The sequence below is a fragment of the Podarcis filfolensis genome (assembly GCF_964270895.1).
Source record: "Podarcis filfolensis genome assembly, chromosome: 4".
NCBI classification, from domain to species: Eukaryota; Metazoa; Chordata; class Lepidosauria; order Squamata; family Lacertidae; genus Podarcis; species Podarcis filfolensis.
In genome coordinates, this window is record NC_139607.1 from 82,714,275 (window position 1) to 82,736,342 (window position 22,068).

Genomic DNA, 22,068 nt, shown 5'->3' on the forward strand with positions numbered 1-22,068 from the left:
TAAAAAATAAGGGGAAATGTGTGTGCGTCTTATGGAGCAATTGCAGGCTGCGCAGCTATCCCAGAAGCCAGAACAGCAAGAGGGATTGCTGCTTTCACTGCGCAGCGATCCCTCTTGCTGTTCTGGCTTCTGAGATTCATAGTATTTTTTTTCTTGTTTTCCTCCTCCAAAAACTAGGTGTGTCTTGTGGTCTGGTGCGTCTTATAGAGCGAAAAATACGGTACTTCTGAGTACATAGTACTGCCTTATACCAATGGGCTACCTATCTCAGTACTCAGAGTGTCTGCTCTCAGTGTCAGTGTGTTCCAGGGCTTCAGACAGGAGGAATCTTACCAGGAGATGCTGGTGCCTGAATCTGGGACCACCTTCCAGCAAAGCACATCCTAGGAATGCCCTCCACCCATCCGCTGAGAACCACAGTGCTCCAAATCTTGCACAGATGCTGGTGAACTCCAGAAATTCGAGTAAGCTAAATGAACAGACTCTACAGCATGTTGGGCTGTTAGAATTCCTTGGCTTCTCTACAATATTTATTCTTCAGCGTGGTAGATTTCTCTCTCTTTTCCTTAAATACAGAGCTGTATTTTCAAAGCCAAATTCCCTTCCTTCATATCTGCTTTCAAAATATTCCCCACAGGCGTATTCTGCAACACATAATTGATGCAGTTATAACGCCTTAGTCGCGGGGTGATACTGGACCATCTACACATTGTTCTGCTTTATTAGTTGTTTCTGTGATGCTTCCCCAGTGTTAGTGTGTTGTTATCATCTGGAGGGACACTTTTGTCTATGGTGTAGCAAACATGGCGGGGGGGGGACCCACACACAAAAAAAACCCTCACAGAACATTTGCTGTATGAGAAGTTACAGGATTTCAGGAGGAAGCTGCAAGACATGTATCAACTGAAAATGAAGCAGCATGTCCAGCCCAAAACATTTGCAGGCACAAAAAGTATTGAAAGTGGGATTGTGTATAATCGTGCTGATATCACATTGAGCACAAATGATCATGAATGGAGGGGCCCTAAGTTCAGGTTGAAACTTTTGCAGGCTCAAGTACTGTAGTATCGATAGCAGGAGTTCATAGAATGACCTGATACCATGAGCACATTTCTAAGTTTCACAGTTGTGCAAAAATCCAATCTCACCTGCTGAATTGATGCTTGGTTAAGCAAAACCTCTATTTAGATTTCCCATGCATTGTTGTTGTTTAGTCGTTCAGTCGTGTCCGACTCTTCGTGACCCCATGGACCAGAGCACGCCAGGCACTTCTGTCTTCCACTGTCTCCCGCAGCTTGGTCAGACTCATGTTTGTAGCTTCGAGAACACTATCCAACCATCTCGTCCTCTGTCGTCCCCTTCTCCTTGTGCCCTCCATCTTTCCCAACATCAGGGTCTTTTCCAGGGAGTCTTCTCTTCTCATGAGGTGGCCAAAGTATTGGAGCCTCAGCTTCACGATCTATCCTTCCAGTGAGCACTCAGGGCTAATTTCCTTAAGAATGGATGCGTTTGATCTTCTTGCAGTCCATGGGACTCTCAAGAGTCTCCTCCAGCACCATAATTCAAAAGCATCAATTCTTCAGCGATCTGCGTTCTTTATGGTCCAGCTCTCACTTCCATACATCACTACAGGGAAAACCATGGCTTTAACCATACGGACCTTTGTTGGCAAGGTGATGTCTCTGCTTTTTAAGATGCTTCCCATGCATTAGTAAGCTCTGATTCAGTGGGTTGAGATCAGACCTTTGCAAGGCACATCCACGGAACAATGAGAGAAGCTCTTGTACCCTGGGGGAATTAATCGGCACACAATGTGATTAAAATACAGGATAAGCGAAAGTGTGGGTGAGCCCTTATTTGGTTTATCAAAGATAGGCCAAACATTGAAACTAGATTGAGGAAAAAACCAGCTGTGTTTGAACTGGTTGCTGTGAATGAGTGGCCTCTAGCGGTAGCAATGAATACTTGCAAGGTATAACTAATTAGCAGGGGATTTTGTGTTGATGATGAAATCATACCTTATATCTTCTTCTCTGCTGCTTGCCTTAATGTTCAAATGTTATTTTTATGGTAGCACCTTTATTTGAATTTATTACCTACCATAGTTATCTATTACAGTTTATTACAGATATGAAATCAGACGTTCTCTTCCGAGGCAAAGCTGGTGGCGACCTGCAAAACAGCTTTTTCTATGGTGGTGCGAGGCATTCCACATTTAGGTTATCTTCCACTTTTCATGTCTTCTGCTAGCATAGCAATTGAAACATTTTCCTTTTGAAACAAGCTTTTGACTCTGTTGCTGCTTAATGTATTGCTAGTGCTATACTTCCGGGGGTTTTCTCTTTCTTTTCTTTTTGCTGCTGTTTCAAATTTGTATATTTGTGTTTTTAAATGGTTATAATCATTGTTTTAGCTTGCACTGTATTTGTATTTCACTTTCAGAAACTTGTTTGTGGAGCGAGTACACACACACACATATATATATATAAAGAGAGAGAGAGAGAGAGAGAGAGAGAGATGGAGTTTATACATTTTATAAACGGTCTCCTATGTTCTTAATGTACAAATTGCCAGAATGCCCTCCTGGATAACTGCTACAAAGATGCATACTTGCCACTATTATCAATGCTTTTTAAAAATCCAAGTTAAATTACTACATTGAGTTGTACATGGGGCAGCTCTTGAAGACAGTCTAGAGACTTTGATTGGTGGTTATCCAGAGCTTGTCATTCTAAACATATAGGTCCTTTCTAAGTCCTGTTTTAAAAGATCTGCATTGGTGTTGTTATATACTCAAGTTCTCACCCTGGGCCAGCAGGGGGATACTGTAGATAGTTTTCACTCAGGTCCACATATGCAAATAAGGGATTGAAAGTGACGTTCAGTGATTGGATAGTTACAGAAAATGGTTACTGTTGCGTTCTAGTGGAGCTCTATATAAGCAGGCTGACTGAACCCTTCAGTTCAGTTCTGTTCTGCCTGTGAATAAACAAGAGCTGTTTGAAGAATCACTGTGTCGTCTGATATGTTCACCCACAACTTAACAGGTGTCCTGTGTGTTTCTGGGCTCATATCAATGTGACCTATTTTTTTTTAAAACCCTAAACAGCTTGGGAAACAGGGAACTGTCTTTTCCCATATGCACTTATCCCAAATCCAAGTTCAGATGAGATGGGTAGCAACTGGAGAGAGGGCCCTTTCAGTGATGGCACCCTGCTTACAGACTGTGATAAGTGAAAGAAGCACCAGCTCTTTCATCCTTTCATTATCCAGCCTTTGTATCTCTCCAAAGCATGTGGCATTTAATCATTGTTTTATTGCTTTATTGTTTACTGGTTTGTTCCATTTCTACAGTCACCCATAGCAACTTACAAAAGATGGAACCCGCAATTGTTTCTCAGTATAAGCTACAACAAACGTTTGAGTATTTATAATTACAATTATTATGATTACATGCAGCCTAGAAGTGCTTTAAGCAGACAAAATAAATAATGATGCTTGTATTTGTTTGTGCAACACAGCTAAGAGACCTGGAAACAGATGTAAGTACCTGCAAGAAGAACATGCAGTGGAAACGATGGGGGAAACCGCCCAGTCAAATTTAGTGAGATTTTGCTGAAAACCCATTGCACACATCAAAGATTTCAGGGTTATTGCTAATTCCAGTAATGGCTGGCAGGGTGTGGGGGATTGGAAGTGCAATTTGGCTTGGTGCCCAGACTAAATGCAGCCTCTTCCAAGCTGCTTTTCCTACCAGCGATATTTAAGGCCAAGTGACAAATGTTAATGAAAAGAAATTGCAATATATTTCTATACCAATCAAGCATCTTAAATATAAATTCAGGACCACGTTTCCTGGAATCAGACAGAACAAAGTTAGAAAGTACATGTTGTGTGTTGCATTTTAATGCTCAGGGAAAAAGGGGGGGGCGTTGGGGAAAACCTTCATATATTCATTCCACGTAGTGGTATTTCTTCGCAGAAAAACAAGAAGGCTGCATGGTCTTTTGTAAGGAAAACAACAGTGGCCCTGAGCCTTCTCCTCAGAGCAGTTTCCCAAACCTCTGAATAAAAACTGGAGGCACAACTCTTGCACATGAAATGGCTTACTTTTAGAGCCTCATACCTGTAGCACAAGTTGCTTAGCCCAATATAATCTGCTCTCTCCAGCAGAAGCTTTCCAGGGTTGGGTGAACCCTTGTGCATTGCCAAAAAAGGAATGAAAGAGAAAATGCGTCAACAAATAAAGAGGACGAGTAAGGACACTGATTTGCATAGCATTTGCTTATGCCCATGTATATGTATAGCTGCAAATCTAGAAATAATTATACTATAATTTAAATAGAAATGAAATAGATCTTACTATGGTTTGGTAGACTGTGGACAGATTACCTGTCCAGGTGTCAGCTGCTGATGAGCAATTGCAAATCTCCTGCCCTCCCTTCCGGCAGTTCTTTGCCTTTAAATGGAACTTCGGCTGACCAGCCCTTCAAACACAGGACATCTGAAACAGACACTGTTTTCTGCAAGCAGGAAAATGACAATCGTTGAAATATACTTGGAGTCGAGAGTGGATTTCATGCTCTTTATTCAGCTCATAGTGGTGAGGAGGAATGGAAGTTCCCCCAGAATGTCTGCTTTATATACGTTATTTACACAGTGGGCCCCACGTGATTGGCTAATTCCGGGTTTCTCCTGTAGGCCAATCAGGTCGTGGATTCACTTCCACCTGGAGCTGGATTGGGTGGTTCCTGTGGACCAATCAGACTGCTGCATTCTGGACCCTATTGTTCTGGGACCAATCAGACTGCTGCATTTTGGATCCTATTCAACTCAGTACATAACACCCCTATTCCAGGGTTTGGGGCAGAGGTCTTCCCATCACCTTCTACCTGTCTTCTTCTACCTGAACTTCCCAGCTGGGACCTACGATTTGAGTCGGAAGCAGAAGTAGCATTTAGCAAAATATTACGCAACAATGAAACTTTTGTGGGCCCAAGGAACCCATAGCAATTCATTCAAATGAGGTTAATTGTCTTGTAGCTTCTTTTTTTAAATAGCTGGGCAAAGAAGAAATGAATGTAGCTGGCAACTTAAAAGCCAGGGGAGAGGTTTGTTTCCCAAATTCTGTTATAATCAATGGGATACTATTTACATAAAAATAAGTAGGCAATACAAGTCATAAGGGTTTGCATGAATTTATAGAGTACATCCTGCTTTTATTCATAAAAAGTGGGTGGTGTTGTAGCAGGAAAAGTGGGGATAGCCCTGGTACCCACTTAATCTAAGCTTTAAATAATGCAAATGAGAACTGATTATCCAGCCATTGCAGAGACTGGAATTTATGTTTCCAAAAAGCAGAGATGCTTAATGGAACCCCATCCATCTCAGTTTTTTTCCATCTTTACCCACTGTACACCCTTACCTTCAATAATAAGAAAAAACCATATGGCTGAGCTGACATGCATCAAAATGCAAAGTAAGGTTTGGTTCCCTGAATGTTCTCGCATTTTGCGTTTGTACTGAGGCTCCATCTGGTGAATGAATGTAGTTCGTTCAAAAGGACTTTGTGTTCTGCCTCTGCTCTGTACACCTCTTTCCTGTCTGCAATGGGATGCGGTGTAGATTTTGGAATGTTTTAACCTTTTTATTTTTAGGATCTTAAGTTTTTGTGTGTTTTCATCCCCTTGTTCTGATTTACCATAAAATCTTAACTAAAATGATATTATTATTATTATTATTATTATTATTATTATTAAGAAGAACCCAAAATCTTGAACACTATTTTGTGGAATTTTGTTTGGCCTAGTAAAGGCATTGGCTTTGTCATATGAATGATGAAGTTTTTCTTATGGGCAAAAAACTACTTTTCCTTTTCGTGTCGCAAGAATCATCATAATGTAAGAATGGGGATTAATGGGATCAGGATGATTGAGTGTGTTCCTTAATAATCCCTGACACAGGCCACTTGCAGACTGTTAGGGTAGGATTCACTTACATTCCGCCAAATTTTGGCTGTGCAAACGATTTGGTGCTCTTGTGTAACAAACAAGGAGAGCCAATGCAGAGTAGGATAGTGGCTAAAGTGTCAGAGTAGGACCTGGGAACCCAAGTTTCTAGTCCACACTTGACGAAAAGCTCACTGGGTGACCTTGGGCCAGCCACAGTCTCTCAGCCTAACCCATCTAAGTTCACTGGAGGAGGAAGAGGGGGGTGGGGGTAACGCACTGCCCACGGCACCATGATCCCGGTGGGGCGCCATCGCGGCTGCCTCTCCCGCGCTGGGCGCCACACCCCTGCAGGCAGTGCATCATGCCCCTGGGATGCACGCCACACCCCTGCGGGCAGCATGACATGCCCACAGGACACATGAAGCTCCACCACTGCCTAGGTTACGTTACAGGGTTGTGAGGATTAAATGGAGGGAAGAAAAATATATACAGTGGACACTCAGGTTGCGAACGTGATCCGTGCGGGATGCACATTCGCAACCCGTGTGTGCGCAGACACTTCTGCACATGTGCAAAGCGTGATTTAGCGCTTCTGCGTATGTGTGACCGCCGAAATCCGGAAGTAACCCGTTCTGGTACTTCTGGGTTTTGGCGGGTGCGTAACCTGAAAAAACTCAACCTGAAGCGGCTGTAACCCGAGGTATGACTGTATATGCTACCTTGAATTCCTTGAAGGAAAGTTGGGATATATAATAAAACAAAAAACAAATAAACCTGCTTGCTTCCTGAAATAGAACTTTTTGGAGTAAAGAAAATGACAGGAAAATGCACTGCAAAGCATGGAGTGGCGGCAAAAGAGTTGGCAGGTAGCTGGGTTTAGAGAGCAGAGTGATCAGGGGGCCCTAGTTAAAGCAATACATAAATAAAATAGGAGATACAGTCCAGGATCTTACCAAGGATGCTGGTCCAACATTCTGCAGATGCCAACAAGAACACGCCTGTATAACTTCCCTGTTCTCACACTAAGGACCAGAGCCCAAATTTCCCCTTTTAATTAGCTGGTTTTAATTAATTAATCAACACATTGTAACTCTCTACTGTGTGCAGCGCATCATTTCTTTACACAGCAACAGCCTCTCTTCTGAGGACTTAAGAGCCAAGAAGGTATTTGCTCTTGGGTTAAACTTAGACTAGAAAAACAACAACAACATAATTGCCTATGATAGGATATCAGAAGTTAAACATTCAACAGCTGTGCACAGACTACGTGGGTTTGCATTTATGCTCCTGTCAAGGTATACCCTCCCTGAGATTGTAATAATTACTTATTTTTATATAAAAAAAGAAATATTCCCCGTCTTCCTTCAAGACAGGTAGCTGGATATCACTGGATCACATTCATCCAGTGCTTTACCAACTGCACTGGCTCCCGGTGGAGTACAGGGTCAGGTTTAAGGTGCTGGTTTTGACCTTTAAAGCCCTATGTGGCCTAGGACCCACATACCTACGGGATCGCCTCTCCTGGTATGCCCTGCGGAGGACCTTAAGGTCCACAAATGACAACATTTTGGAGGTCCCAAGTTGCAAGGTGGTTAGACTGGTCTCAACTAGGGCCAGGGCCTTTTCAGTACTGGCTCCAACTTGGTGGAACGCTCTGTCACAAGAGACTAGGGCCCTGCGGGACTTGACATCTTTCTTCAGGACCTGCAAGACAGAGCTGTTCCGCTTGGCCTTTGGTTTGGACTCAGTCTGACCCTTATGTTTCCCTCCGCTTATGGTTTTGAGCTATGGGCTACTTTTAAAATGAGGCTGCATTTTAAATTGCATTTTATCCTGTATTTTAAATTGGTCCCCCCCCATCATGTTTTTACTGTAATTTTACTGGTGTTAGCTGCCCTGAGCCTGGCTCTGGCTGGGGAGGGTGGGATATATTATTATTATTATTATTATTACTACTACTACTACTACTACTACTACTACTACTACTACTATTATTATTATTATATCTAAGAACATGAGGAGAGTCTGTTGGGTCAGGCTGATGGTCCATCTAGTCCAGCATCTTGTTCTTACTGTGGCCAACCAGGTACCCTATGGGAAGCACTAAAGCAAGACCTGAACATACCTGCACTCTCCCCACTTGTGATTCTCAACTACTGCCGTTCAGAGGCACGGTGCATTCAGAGGAAGAACATAGCCATTGATTAACCCTATCCTCTGTAAAACAACCAGGAGGCTCCACACTGACTGGCAGCAGTTCTCCAGGCTCCCCAGGTCCTACCTGGCGATGCCAGGGATTGAACCTGTGACTTTCTGCATGCCAAGCAGGTGCTCTGCTACTGAGCCACGGCTGTACCTGATGCAGGAGTCTGCCTGAAACTTGGGGGCAAGCCGGCAGCAAATCACACCATGCAAGTTGGAATTAACTCTTTAGTAGGAAGAACACGATCTGCACAGACTTGGTGGAATATCAGGCCTAATGAGCAGCTCTTCCCTGATAGGTCTTGCCCCATGGATCAGTTGCCTGCTTCCCAACAGCTTTCTAAATCCCTTCCTCTCTAGGGCTTTTTCCAAGCAATCAGAGACTGTGCCTGGTTGCAGCCTGTCGCTGCACTGTCCATTTCAGCCCTCTTCTGGTTCTGGGAGACAGGAGTGGAGGGCAGCTTGTTGCAGCAGCAGGAGGAGACACTGGCCTCTTCGCCTCCCTCCTCCCCGCTTCAGCTTCAGCTTCTGCCTCTGATTCTGGATTTCTGTCTACCACAGACTCACTAAGTCCTGTTACCTCTTCGGCTTCCAACATCTCCTCTTCCCAGTCTTCTCCCTCTGACCACTCATTGTCATCCCACCACCAATTCCTGGGCTCTGAGCCTTCATGCGGTGGTACCCCACCTGGTTCCACCTCTGTGTCCATGACATGGGAGTGCATGGAAATAAATCAGAATTAGAGTTTGAATGAAACTCAGAGGTCACCCAATCCAACCTTTGTGAACCTGGTCCCTCCAGACTTTTTGGACTACAGCTCCCATTAGCCTCAGCTAGGGAGTTGTAGTCCAAAACCAGGTTAGTGAAGGGTGCAGCACAGGACACAACTACAGCATTCTTGCCTGGCCACCTTCAGTGAAGGAGCACTCATCATCACTTCCCAGAGGCAGTTCGTCCCATTGTTGAGCTCCTCATACAATTAGAGTCTTGCTGCTCATGTTGAGCCAAATTCTGCTTCCCTGCAAATTCTAACCATTGATCCCAGTGCTGCCTCAAGGAACAACACAGGAAAAGTCTGTTCCAGCTTCTGCCAAACAGACCTTCAGATGTTTGAATAGGGCTCTCACATCCCCCTTTAATCTTCTCTTCTCCAGACTAAACAACTTGCCCAACTTTTTCAAGTGATCTTTAAGCAGTGCAGAACAACATCATTTTAATCAGGCATTCTCCGGAGGCCTTTGTTTGTTAGTGATTTTAACGAACTTTGGACTATGTTCTATTTTTCGGGAGGGGGGTGTTGGTTTTTTTGTTTTTGCTGAGGCTGTGTCTTCTCTGGACGAATGCTGAGCAAGTGTTTTGTTGTATTTTGACTCTTTGTTGTATTCTTAACCTCTCTCTATAGGGTTTTTTAAAGGGGATTGTTAGCCTCCCTGACTCTTGGAGAAGTGGGGTGCAAATGTTTTAAATAATTAACAGGGACCAGAAAAAAGAGGCACTCTTGTCACGATTAGATTGCATTTTGTATTTTGGTTTTAGTAATTTGGCAGCCCTAATAAAGCAGAAGCACTAGGGCTAATTTTTGTATTTGGCAACCTAGGAAGCTAATAGTTGTTAGACTATTCATTTCATTCATTTCAAAAAGTAAAAACCAGGACCCCCTGAAAGTTGTTGAGCTTTTTTCAGACAAACCTCAAAGTTAGACAAAGCACTGCCTTTTGGAAATTCCCCCCACCTTTGAAATCCTGGTAATGTCCAGGAAAATCCAGACACATGACAGCCTTCTTTTAAAAACACGTATCACACCTCTTCATTCCGTTATTTCCTTTCCTTTACCAAGTTTCTTTTAAAAGTCTGTATAATAAAGCCTTGCAGTTTCACTATCTGTAACCTCAGAGTCAAGCCGGAACAGAGCAGTTACATTTGAGCAGTGTTTGTTTGTGATTTGTTCTTTCCGCTTTGGAAGCGAGGTGCGAAGAAGATTGCCCACTCTGGCCTTTGCTACTTTAATATGCAGATGTGAGACGAGAAGAATCAAGCTGGAAATCTGGACTTTGCTACTACATTTCCACATATGTGAGAAGGACGAATCTCAAGGAAACACAAAGCACAGCTTTGGGCAAGGATAATGCTGTTTTCATCACCCACTGTCATTCAGAATCCTATGGGACAGGGTCTTTGCTTTGCCATCCCAAGTGTATACAAGGCAATTTTGTCTTCTCTCAACAAACACAACTAGTAGCAGAGGTGCTACCAAGGATTGAGGGCTCCTGATGCAATGTCCTGAACATTGAGGGGGCCTGGCCCCCCTCAAAAAAAGAGATTGGGGCCCCTCACAGTGTCTCAGCTCCCATAAACCGGTGCCCTTGCTTGGTAGAGACATAGGAGAGGGTCTTCTAAGTGGCTGCTCCCGGACTCTGGAACTCCCTTCTAGTGAGTTGTTAACACCTGGGGCTCTGCAGGCGGGGAAGTGGGAGGGAGAACACATGCGCATTCAACTGCCTAAGGGCATTTATGTCACCCAGGAAATCTCAGCCGAGAGAAGAGGAGTCATTCTGTTGTCTGGAGAAGTCACTTCCTGACTTGCATGGAGAGGCCATTTTCAACAGAGCTCAGCCTCAGAGGTGTGCAGCTGTACTGAGGCAGCAGCAGGGGTTGGAATTTTGCACCCCCAAACAATCCTGCGCCCAGGACAACTATCTCTGGGCCCCCTCCCCACTACGCCACTGCTCCCTCCCTATAGAAGCTAGACTGGCTCCCTTGGCAGGTGAAGACCTTTTTTCAACAGGCTTAGGGATAGCATTAAAAGCCGTCAGTTTCCCCAATGTTTTTAATAGCCCTTAGAGACCGACAGAGTTTAATTCTATTAATGCTTTTAAAAAAATTAATTCGGCTGCTCTGATTTTATCTTTAGGCCGCCTGGAGTCCCTATGAGTGAAAAGGGTAAAAAGTTAAAGGGAACCCTGGCCATTAGGTCCAGTCGTGACCGACTCTGGGGTTGCGGCGCTCATCTTGCTTTACTGGACGATGGAGCCGGCGTTTGTCCGCAGACAGTTTTTCTAGGTCATGTGGCCAACATGACTAAGCTGCTTCTGGCGAACCAGAGCAACGCACGAAAATGCCATTTACCTTCCTGCCGGAGCGGTACCTATTTATCTACTTGCACTTTGACGAGCTTTCAAAGTGCTAGGTTGGCAGGAGCAGGGACGAGCAACGGGAGCTCACCCCGTCGCGGGGATTCAAACCGCCAACCTTCGATCGGCAAGTCCGAGGCTCTGTGGTTTAACCCACAGTGCCACCCGCGTCCCACCGAAAAGGGTACAAACGCATAAAGAACAGGAAGCTCTCATCAAGGCCACACAGGCGTCTTCTAGACAGCAGGTGCTTATGAAGCCTGGAGCAACTAAAAGCGGGAGGACCTGGGAGGTTGTTTTGACTCCCCCTGGCTGGCACCCTTTGGCGCAGGTGCCCAAGCAACCAGGCAGCGGGCGCTGTGCATCTTTGATCCGGGCTTGTGCGATCTGCTGACTGCTAATCGTTTGCTGCAGGAGACCAGCGAGGAACAGCGGCGGCGGCGGCGGCGGCAGCATCACCCAGCAGCAAATCCGAGGAGGTCGGCCGAGCAGCAGTAGCGGCGGCCCCGCCTCCTTTCCCCTCCCTTTCCTCCTGCGCGCCGCTTTCTGCCGCCCGCGCCTCCTCTGCACAGCGGATCTGCGCTCAGGCTGCCGCTTGCGATGGAAGGCTTGCCTTCGACCTCCTTGGAGCTGAAGAATGGGAACCCCGCCGCGCCGGCAGTTGCAGCAACAGCAGCAGTGGCGGCACTATCATCATCATCACCACCATCAACACCAGCAGCCGTTTCCCCACGATCCCTCCGCAGCAGCTTTCTGACACGTGTCCGGGACAAGCTCTGCTCTTGGTGAGCACAAAAGGGCGAGCGAGCGAGGCGCTGGCACCCGATCAATTCCCTTCGAGGGTTTACAACCCGATTTTGAGCAGACTTTTGTTATCTTTACGCTTCCGGGCTGCGCCTTCCGTGGCGCACGTGCTTTTCTGAAGCGGCACGCGGTCGGAGCGCTTTCTGCTTTTGTGTGGGGTGGAAACAAGGAAATGTTCACGTGGGAAGCAAGTTTGTTCACTTTCTGGCGGAGGAATCCTTCCACTTGAGTAGGGTGGGTTGGGGTTGGCTGGCTGAGGCTGTGCCCTCTGCACATGCTCAAGGCGTACTTTGTTTTTTTGTGGTTCGTGAGCGCCACGGAATATTCGGACAAGAGCCTTCGTGCAACCGCTTAAGTCTTAGTGGTTTATGGCTGACTGATACAGAATAAATTTATTTACTTGGGGAGCGGTGAAGCATATGCTATGTAGGCAGAATGTTCCTGGCTGATTATTATTATTTTGTGTATGCTGCTGGCAGAGGCTCTGGAAAGTAGACAGTGGGGAAGGGCCTTGGCTGACTGGAGGAGCATCTCCTCTCCATGCCTGCTTGAAATCTTCAAGAGCTGCTGCCAGTCAGTGTGGACAGTACTAAGCTAAGTGGGTCAATCATCTGACTCTAAGGCAGCTTATGTTCCTAACATTAGATGATAGGCTGACCTGGCATAAGTCAGCTTTCTACACCCTACAAATGTCTGACGGGACCTAGGATCAGCCTGTAGACTTCTAGAGGCCTATATGATGGCAGATCAGTTTCTTTAGGGTGTGGGCAGGGGCAAACCTAGGCATTGATTAGGTTGGCCCTCAGCCCAAGGGCACAAAAATCGCCACAAAATACATCTCCTTGCCAAGGGTGCAAGGGAGCATAAGTACGTCGCCTCTGGGTGTGGGCTGAGATGTTGGTGCCAGTGAACAAGAACAAAATGCTTGCAGCTCGGTACTTGCATGCCCCAACACCTGAGTGGCCGATGGGTAGAGTAGCCAGAGAGGTGGTGCAACAGAAGTAGTGGGAGGCTGATGCATTAGGTGGCTGGCGATTCAGTATCGGATGGCTGATTTGAATTCCAGGTTTTCTTTGCTCTGTAAGCCTTGCTCCTTTAAGTTGCAGACAGAATAATGGAATATTGGTTGTTATTGTAAAAGAGTATCAAAGAAGAGCCTAGCAGAAAAGTTGGCATCTATTTGCTTTTGCAAGAAACAGGCGGAAACTTAATGTTTTTCCATTGGAATTGATTTGGTAGTGGGGGCGTATCTGAGTAGGAAATTCAATTTTTGTGGTGGGGGAGGAACCAGCTGCTGTGAAATTGATTGGAGGATCTGGGGAAAATTAATCATGGCTGGAATGAATATTTGAAGCATTAATTTGGATGGTAAACTGTGTGAGAAGACAGAAGTGCCTGGCGTGCTCTGGTCCATGGGGTCAGGAAGAGTCAGACATGACTAAACGACTAAACAACAACAACAAAACTGTGTGAACTTTGTAAAAAACCCAAAAAGCTGAGGGATTGATTTGGGGCATCTGGGTAGGGAATTAATTGAAGGAGAAATGATTAGTGGATTAGCTTTGCCCACCCACCCTGCCTTGTGCTCCATTTGTGGTTATGGTCAAGTCACCTACCTTTCTGTCTTACTTGTTTGTCGTTGTTGAAATGGGTGTAGTTGCAGGAAACATAGGTTCAGTCCACACCTCTCTCTGCCTGGTACTCCAAGATCATGGTCTTGAGCAACTGACTTGCTCCATCTTGTCCAATATTCTGTTGTCAACAGCAGTTGGCCAAATGTGTCTGGGAAGGTTGAAGCATGATGGCAGTAGCATCCTCTTGGTCTTAAAAGTTATAATCGCAGGTCTGTGCACAGCACTCGGCAGGGCCTAGACAATCAGTTCATCATAGAGGCTTCCCTGCAAACAGAGCTCACCTGAGGCAAAAGTGGCTGTTTGGGTGGGGCAGAACTGCTATGCTTTTGGCAGGTAGGTCCCTGCTGCTTATTGGGGGCATAGCTGTCAACGTTTCCCTTTTCTAAAGGGAAATTCCCTTATTCTGAATAGGATTCCTCGCAAGAAAAGGGAAAAGTTGACAGCTATGATTGGGGAAGGGCAAGGCAACGGGGATGTTGATCTCAAGACTGGTATGGCAATGTGTTTTATTGGATCAGCTTGGTAAATACGCTTTTAGGACTGGAAATTGCTTTGCTGTTATAAGGTTGTACAGAGCGCTTTTTTTCCACCTGAAACTCAGTTCCAGCACCCCTCAGGTGGTTGCCATTGCCTTCATAAGAGAACAAGGGAGGTGTTCATGTGAGGTCTGGCACCTTTTTCTAGAAAAACAGCACTGGTTGTACGCCTGTATGACAATGGAAGTTGGCCTAATGTGCCTACCTGAACTGTTACCGTCCCTCTCATTATAAACAGACAATGTCATAGCTAGATATTGCTTTGCTTTGTGCAAACCTAATGATTTGTTGCATCCCTTCTGTGAAGTGAAGAAGGGTTAAGCTCTTATCCCTATACTGGGACTTGACCAGATTGGACTTCAGACCTGTCTCCCGCTTCAGTATCCTTTTTTTCCTTTTTTTAAATAGAATTCCAAACGATTAAACAAATGAATCTTACGGGGAGGAGGGTTGTCTCAGGCAGTCCTGTCCTCTCTTTCAGAGCCAAGCGATATAGGACATTGATAAAACTGCTTGCTTGAGACCTTTTGATGGAAATTATTGCTCTGTAAGGTTTAAGGTCCAGGTTGCAGAGCAGATTGCAAAGGAATTTCTGCTTCTTAAACTGGCAGCCAAGTTTTTTCTCGTATTATTCTAAATGAAGAACCTTGCATTACCTCATGGAAGAAAGGTCAAGTGATATATTTTTGCAGAATGGCAGGCCCTTACGTCAAAAGGCCTTCAGACTGCAACATGTCATTGCGGTAAGGGGAGGGAGGACATTATACAACAGTTTCAACTGGTGTTGAAGGCTGAGGCCTGTGGATATAGTGGCTACAGGTTGAAGAACAATTAACCACAATTGAGTAGTTGTTGCTTAGATTCTGTTCTTCAATCTGAAGATTCCAAATTACTGAGGTTCTGAAATGCCTTGGCTAAAGTGGACGTACTTTTAATCCTAGCTAATGTTGCTTGGAAATTCAAACCCCATGTTAAACCCCTTCTTTCTTAAATGTAAAGGTAAAGGGACCCCTGACCATTAGGTCCAGTCGTGACCGACTCTGGGGTTGTGACGCTCATCTTGCTTTATTGGCCGAGGGAGCCGGCGTTTGTCCGCAGACAGCTTCCGGATCATGTGGTCAGCATGACTAAGCTGCTTCTGGCGAACCAGAGCAGCGCACGGAAACGCCGTTTACCTTCCTGCCGGAGTGGTACCTATTTATCTACTTGTACTTTGACATGCTTTCGAACTGCTAGGTTGGCTGGAGCAGGGACCGAGCCATGGGAGCTCACCCCATCATGGGGATTCGAACCACCGACCTTCTGATCAGCAAGTCCTAGGCTCTGTGGTTTAACCCACAGCGCCACCTGCGTCCCATTCTTTCTTAAATTAGTGGTCCTTTAAAGTACTTAAATTATGCTGGATTGTCCCCCATTGTTCTTACAGCCCCCGTGACCAAAAAAAAAAGTTAATTTAGGCCTTACAGTGACTAAGAGCATGGTGAAGAACAGGGAATTTTCTTGCACCACTCTTTTAGGACAGTGGAGATACCTAGGACCTAATTTTGGCCTAATTTTAAAGGCATTCTGCAAGTGATCAGCTCACTTCTCAGGCAAGAGTGATCTGACTCTCTCCTGTTGTTGTGGAGAGAAAAAAGATTGCCCACCACTGTCTTATGACAACATAAGAATTGCCTTACCAGAACAAGACAGAGGCCAGTTTAAGGCCTACACTAAAACTTAGGGCCACAACAACTTTCTAAAGTCTCTTTGGGAAAAGGGAATTCAAAGTAGAAAAATGGCAGAAAGACCTCCCACCATTTTGTGACTCTAAATAACAACTCCCCCATTACCCCTGCAGCTTTTCCTGCCCATGGCTGTTACTATTATTATTATTATTATTATTATTATTATTTGAATTCTTTCATTGCTTTATCTTGCCCCAAGCAAGTGGAGGGAGATGCCTGGGTACTAGGAGGGTACCTGACATTTCCACCATCTCTGGAGGTGTCTGCCTGGGGATCATTGGGTCTTGACTGTTTTCATACACTAATAACCACATTCTGTAGAATTCTATCGGTGATATTTTATCCTCACAATTGGAATGAATTTCAGGAACCAAAATGCTTTTTCTGTGCAGCCTGAGCAGGGGCAGTTGACAACTTCATAGTTAATTGTGGATTGAATGTCCGCCATTAAGAAAAAGAAGGTCGGAATAGGCGAGTAGATATGTGGACAGTCCCTGAATCAAGTGACTTTTCTTATTTAATTTCTCAAAAGTTCTTAACCTAGCTCAAGGTAGTCATCTGAACCAGCCAGGTGTTGAACAGAGAATCAATCAAAGCCAGTCTGTTATTGGAAAAAAGAGAGTTTAGATCTTGTCTTACCCCAAAATGGCAACTAGATGTTCCATTTTGGCCACTGTAACATTGGTTTAAGGAGTCATTTGGTGCCTATTTAATGTATCTGAGTTTCTAACACTGTTCCTGTTCTTGATCTCTCATCAGCTCTTTATCCCATTGACCATGATCCAATCCTGGACCAGAAAATAACATTGGGAGAGTGCTTTTCAATGCCCTGGAGACTACATAATGGGGTACTGCAGGGCACTATCTTATATTCAATGCTATTTAATGTCAATACGAAACTGCTGAGAGTGGTCATTAGGAGTTTTAGGGAAAGGTGCCATCAGTATGTTGATGACACTCAGCTCTATTTCTCCATAGCATCTGAATCGGGAGAGGCCATGCAGTCCCTTGGACTGGTGCCAGTGGTGAGATGAAGGAGAGGAAAACAAGCTGAGCTTGAGTCCTAGCAAGTCAGGGGCTCTGTGGCCAAGTGCCTGAGAAACTGGTCAATTGCCTCCCCTAGATAGGGTTGCATTCTCCTTTTTTGGAGGAGCAGGTTTGCAGTCCAGGGATGCTTCTGGATCCAACTTTGTCACTGGGGGCCCAAGTAGTCTCAGTGGCTAGAAGTGCCACTAGTACAGCAGCTACAGCTGTTCCTGAATTGGCCACACTGGTTTATGCAATGGTTTCTTCAAGATTGAGCTACTGCAATGCGCCCTACGTGGGGCTTCCCTTGCAGTTCATGCAGAATGCTGCGGCATGGTTGCAAACAGGAGTGAGAGCCTGTCAGCGCATAACACATCTGCTCAGATAGGTTGCTGATTTGCTCCCAGACCGTTCAAGGTGTTGCTGTTAGTCATTTGTGTCGAATGGTTTTTAATATTGAATTTTAAATTATTGTGCCACACCTTGGGATCGGATGGTGAAGGGTGGGTACAACAACAATGTGAGACTGTTGAACTTCCATTTAGCACTTATCGCAGTCCTGATCGTAATAAACAGCTTAATTATATCTTCTCTCACTTTGATCAGGTAGGAGGAGTTCTTCAACAGAATCCAGTGCAAATATTAGCACGTGCATGGGAAAATCACCTGTCATCAGCTTCCACCCAAAATATATTGAACTTATTGCAACTCCACAAGTTCTCTTGCCATTTGTACATGCGGCACTTCTGGAGTAAAAGCAACTCTTAAGTTAATTTAGGCTTCAGGCGCAACAGTTGAGCGCCCTCTTAATTTATAAACGCCTGCCTGGATTGCCATTAACGTAACGGTTAAAACATTTACCTGCAGTCACACTTTCATGTCTCGCGGTGTGAGTTAATAAACTCGCTTAGCTGCTTTGTGAGCTAGAAGAGTGAACTGACTGCCTTTTTGGCAATGTTTTTGAAACGTCGCTGTGGCTTACTCATTACTTCTTAATTTTCTTCAAAATTGAGCAGACTAAAGCTCTCTTAAACAGAAGAGCAGCCTGAAAACTTGAATTTCATAGAGTTTGAGTCTGATTGGGATTGCTTCCCAAAGTGACAGCAGAGTGATAAACAGGCAATTCATTGGAAAGTGGGTGATGCCTCTAAACCGCAAGAGATGTTTTACTTGGTGTGATCCAAAGCTGCTGCAGTATATGAGTGAATATCTGAAAAATGCAGGTAGGTCAGGCTTCATTGGACTTCCCCACCTGTTCACCATCTGGCCAGCAATTGGAAGGGAGAGAAATGGAGGACCCACCTGATTAGCCTGCCTGATTTTCATACATACTGCAGCAGTGTGGAATAAAACTGTGCTGAAGTGAGGCCTGTGCCACTGGAGTGTGTATTTTCAGAATGGACGATGGTGTCATTGGTAAGGAGGGCATTCAGACATTGAGGTGGAGCCAAGGAGGTGCAACCCATATCCATTTATTTATTTATTTAGCAAAGATTTATATACCACCATTAAGGAGGGTGGGGAATACCATGGCAGTGAGTGAACAAGGCATAAATTTGTCAGTAAAATTGCATTCGTAAGACAAGTACAAAATGCCTCACAAATCAGTAGATCAGATTAATACATCATCATGTATTACCCCTCAGGGAAAGCCTGGATGAGTTTTAAGCAGGTGCCCAAGTGCCAGATCTGCAGGAGCCTGCCTGACATTCATTGGGAGTGCATTCCAAGGGGCAGGTTCTGCCACACTGAAAGGACATAAATCGAACCATTGGATCACAAGCCATTACTAAGAGTGTCTCTCCCGAGGAGTGAAATGACTGGGCAGGAGTATACTATACATGAGACAACTAATGAGCGGGAGAAGCTTTTGTGGCCTGTGGTCGGCGGAATAAATCAAAGCCATGCGTTGTAGAACTAAATGTCTGCCTGAGATCACTGCCATTACCTCATCCCAGAAAGGAGCCAAAGCAATTAATCTTTACTGTCTTCGTAAAGCGGGCCAGAGAGATGCATCCAAGTGCTTGGGAGGGGAAGGTTATTTTTCTTTTATTTATAGGCTGGTAAATAATAGATAAGAACAGTGGTAATCAATAGGCATCCCAGTAGCACAATTAGGGGAATTAGTGGAGAGGGAGATGCTGGTTACGCATGTGTGTTTTCTGTTCTTTCCATGTGGAAAACTAAAGTTTTTGCTATCGGCGTTCCACACCGTGCTTCTAAAACCCTATAAAAGGTTATTTAATTCCACACATTTGCCTTTAATAACATGTGTTCTCATTATTAATAATTTATCCAGCACCTCAGAAAGTCGTCATTTTATCATCTATTAATCTCGCTATTGATTGTTTTCGGCAGGCGATGACAAGTTTGTGCTGCGAAATGTCTTTTACATGGCCTAGCAATACGTGCAGAACCTGAACCCCCTCCTTAATTATGGTTAAGAAACCATCGCTGCCCCCAAAGCTACACAACTGCGAGTGATTAAGGCTCGGCTGCTCTCTCTGGTGATTTTAACTCTTCTGTGATGCAGTAAACAAAGCTTAAGCGATTGTGAATCAGGCACCTGAAGTTTTACTATGGTTAACATTAAATCATGATTTTACTAGGACCTTGGGAAGCCAGGGTTGAGATCCCCACTCAGCCATGAAGTTCATGTTCTCTAAACTAACCTACCTAACTACCTCACAGGGTTGTTGGAAGGATAGCATTGAGAGGGAGAGAACCAAAAGGTGGGATAGAGATGTGGTGACGATGCTTATGTGGTGTTAAAGAAAATGTATTTGGCCCTGTGACTTTCATTTCACTTCTGAATTCCCTGGCCTACAACCTACCAAATAAAAAGCAGCACATTGTTGGATGAATTGTGGGCCTGTTAAGTGCTTCAGCAGACATGCACAGTGTTAGAAACTCAGATATATAAGCTAGGTGTCAAATGGCTCCTTAAACCATGGTTACAGTCGCCAAAACAGAATGCCTAGTTGCCATTTTGGGGCCAGCTGGCTCGAAAATTGTATTTTTGCAATTTAACTGAAATTCATTCTGATTGTACAGATAAAAATGTAACACATAGAATTCCAGAGGATGTGTTGCTAGTGTGTGAAAACAGTCAAGATCCAAGGATCCCCAGGTATGCAGCTCCAGACGGTGGAGATGTCAGGAGCTATCCTGGCGCCCAGGCATCTTGACTTGGTCAATAGCCGGGTTCAAAATGCTCCTGGTGAATTGTGAATGCTGAAGACACTCACAGTCTCTCTTTTGCAAAAGAAGATGCTTATGCTACCATACGTGGTTGATAGGCTGAGAACATTTTGATAGGACATATTGCACAGGCTTGCACTTTGTGTCTTGTATTATGTGTGTTTGTTTATCTCTTTATCGGTTTCTTTATACCTTTTGAAGCTTTTGATGTGTCATAATTATAGCGTCACGGGCCGCCTTTTGAACTTTCGACTGAAATAACCCCTGTCGTTTCAATTACTGTATTTTTTGCACCATAACACTCACTTTTTCCCTCCTGAAAAGTAAGGGGAAATGTCTGTGCATGTTATGGAGGGAATGCCCTCGGGTGGCATGCCTATGGATTTTCCTCCTCTAAAAATTACGTGCGTGTTATGGTCGGGTGCGTGTTATAGAGCGAAAAATACGGTACTTTATAAACTTCTCCAGCAGCTTCCTAGGAATGAATTAGAAATATGTATGCTACGTAAATAAGTTTAAATGGCAGCTCTTGAGTTTAAAGTAATGAATTCGCAGGTCGGTTTGCAGTGACTCCATAGTTCGCTATACACAATAAAAAGCATAAGGAATCTGCTGGAGAATCTTTTGAACCTGTGAGGTGCTGAGCAATGCGATGTGGAAAAATTTTCTGTGGAATTTTTTTTGGTTTCTAAAGTAACAGTGGATGGATGCCAAGTGCAAATACAGTATTAGGCAAGCTTGGCAGGTTCAAAGTGTTTAGCTTTGCTTGACGCAATGTGAATAAAATAAATTGTGACTGTGAGCTGATGGGTTTGTTTTAGTTCTGTGGTGGTTTGTCTTTTCCCGTTCTTTATGTGTCTCCCCCCTTTATTTCCCCCCTTTAATACATTTGCAGTAAAAAAATAATAATCCATAAAAAATGCTAAACCAGATCATTCTGTTGGGCAGGGGTGGGGAAACTGTGGGCCTTCAGATGTGGCCAGCTTGCTCAATGGTCAGCTATGGTGGCGCTAACGTCTAACAAAATTTAGAGGGTCACAGGCATGATTTTTCTTGGTACAGTTTCGCTTCACTTGCTGACGTGAGGTAACAGAAGCAGCTCCCAATTATTGGCATGTGGTTAATAATAAAAATGCATGAAGAAGAATAATGGTCCTCTAAACTTTTCTCATTCGCAGGCATATTGTGAAAACGCTATTCCTGGGTCAGATACTTTCGCTGTTCATATGTGGGACTGCGGTTACAAGCCAGTACTTGGCCGACAAGTACCAGGTCAACACTCCAATGCTGCAGAGTTTCATCAACTATTGCCTGCTTTTCCTCGTGTACACAATGATTCTGGCCTTCAGAAAAGGTACAAGTGGGACCCGCCACAGAATTGTGGAGTACAGTGGGACCTTGGTTCTCAAACTTAATCCGTTCCGGAAGTCCGTTCCAAAACCAAAGCATTCCAAAACCGAGGCACGCTTCCCACAGAAAGTAATGCAAAATGGATTAATCCGTTCCAGACTTTTAAAAACAACCTCTAAAACAGCAATTTAACATGAATTTTACTATCCTAATGAGACCATTGATCCATAAAATGAAAGCATTAAACAATGTACTGCAGTCACACAATCAATCAGTAGCTGAACTGGGTTCCACACAGTCACAAAAACAAACCAAAAAGAGCCGCAAAAACACAAAATAAATAGCAAAAACAGACAGACCTCAGCATCACACTCAAAACAGAAGTGTGGCACTCAAATTGGCGGACGTTTGGCTTCCGAAAAGAGTTCACAAACCGGAACACTTACTTCCGGGTTTGCAGTGTTTGGGTTCCAAGTTGTTTGAGTACCAAGGTGTTTGAGAACCAG

General features: G+C 44.5%; 2 protein-coding genes across 3 annotated transcripts in view; both read left to right on the forward strand.

Moving 5' to 3' along the window:
- The window catches only part of ALKBH8 (alkB homolog 8, tRNA methyltransferase), a gene marked incomplete at its 5' end in the record, with an annotated part of 247,603 nt that overhangs the window by 39,092 nt on the left and 186,443 nt on the right, over window positions 1–22,068 (forward strand). The window lies entirely within an intron of this gene.
- SLC35F2 (solute carrier family 35 member F2) overlaps window positions 11,619–22,068 on the forward strand; it is a 28,985-nt gene continuing 18,535 nt past the window's right edge. Inside the window, exons 1-2 of one of the 2 annotated variants that reach the window (XM_083609223.1) lie at window positions 11,619–12,069; window positions 21,391–21,566. In XM_083609223.1, the coding sequence (XP_083465349.1) occupies window positions 11,885–12,069; window positions 21,391–21,566 (361 nt within the window). In that variant the 5' untranslated portion in view covers window positions 11,619–11,884. The remainder of the gene's footprint in view (window positions 12,070–21,390; window positions 21,567–22,068) is intronic. The other variant, XR_014547000.1, reaches the window with a different exon arrangement.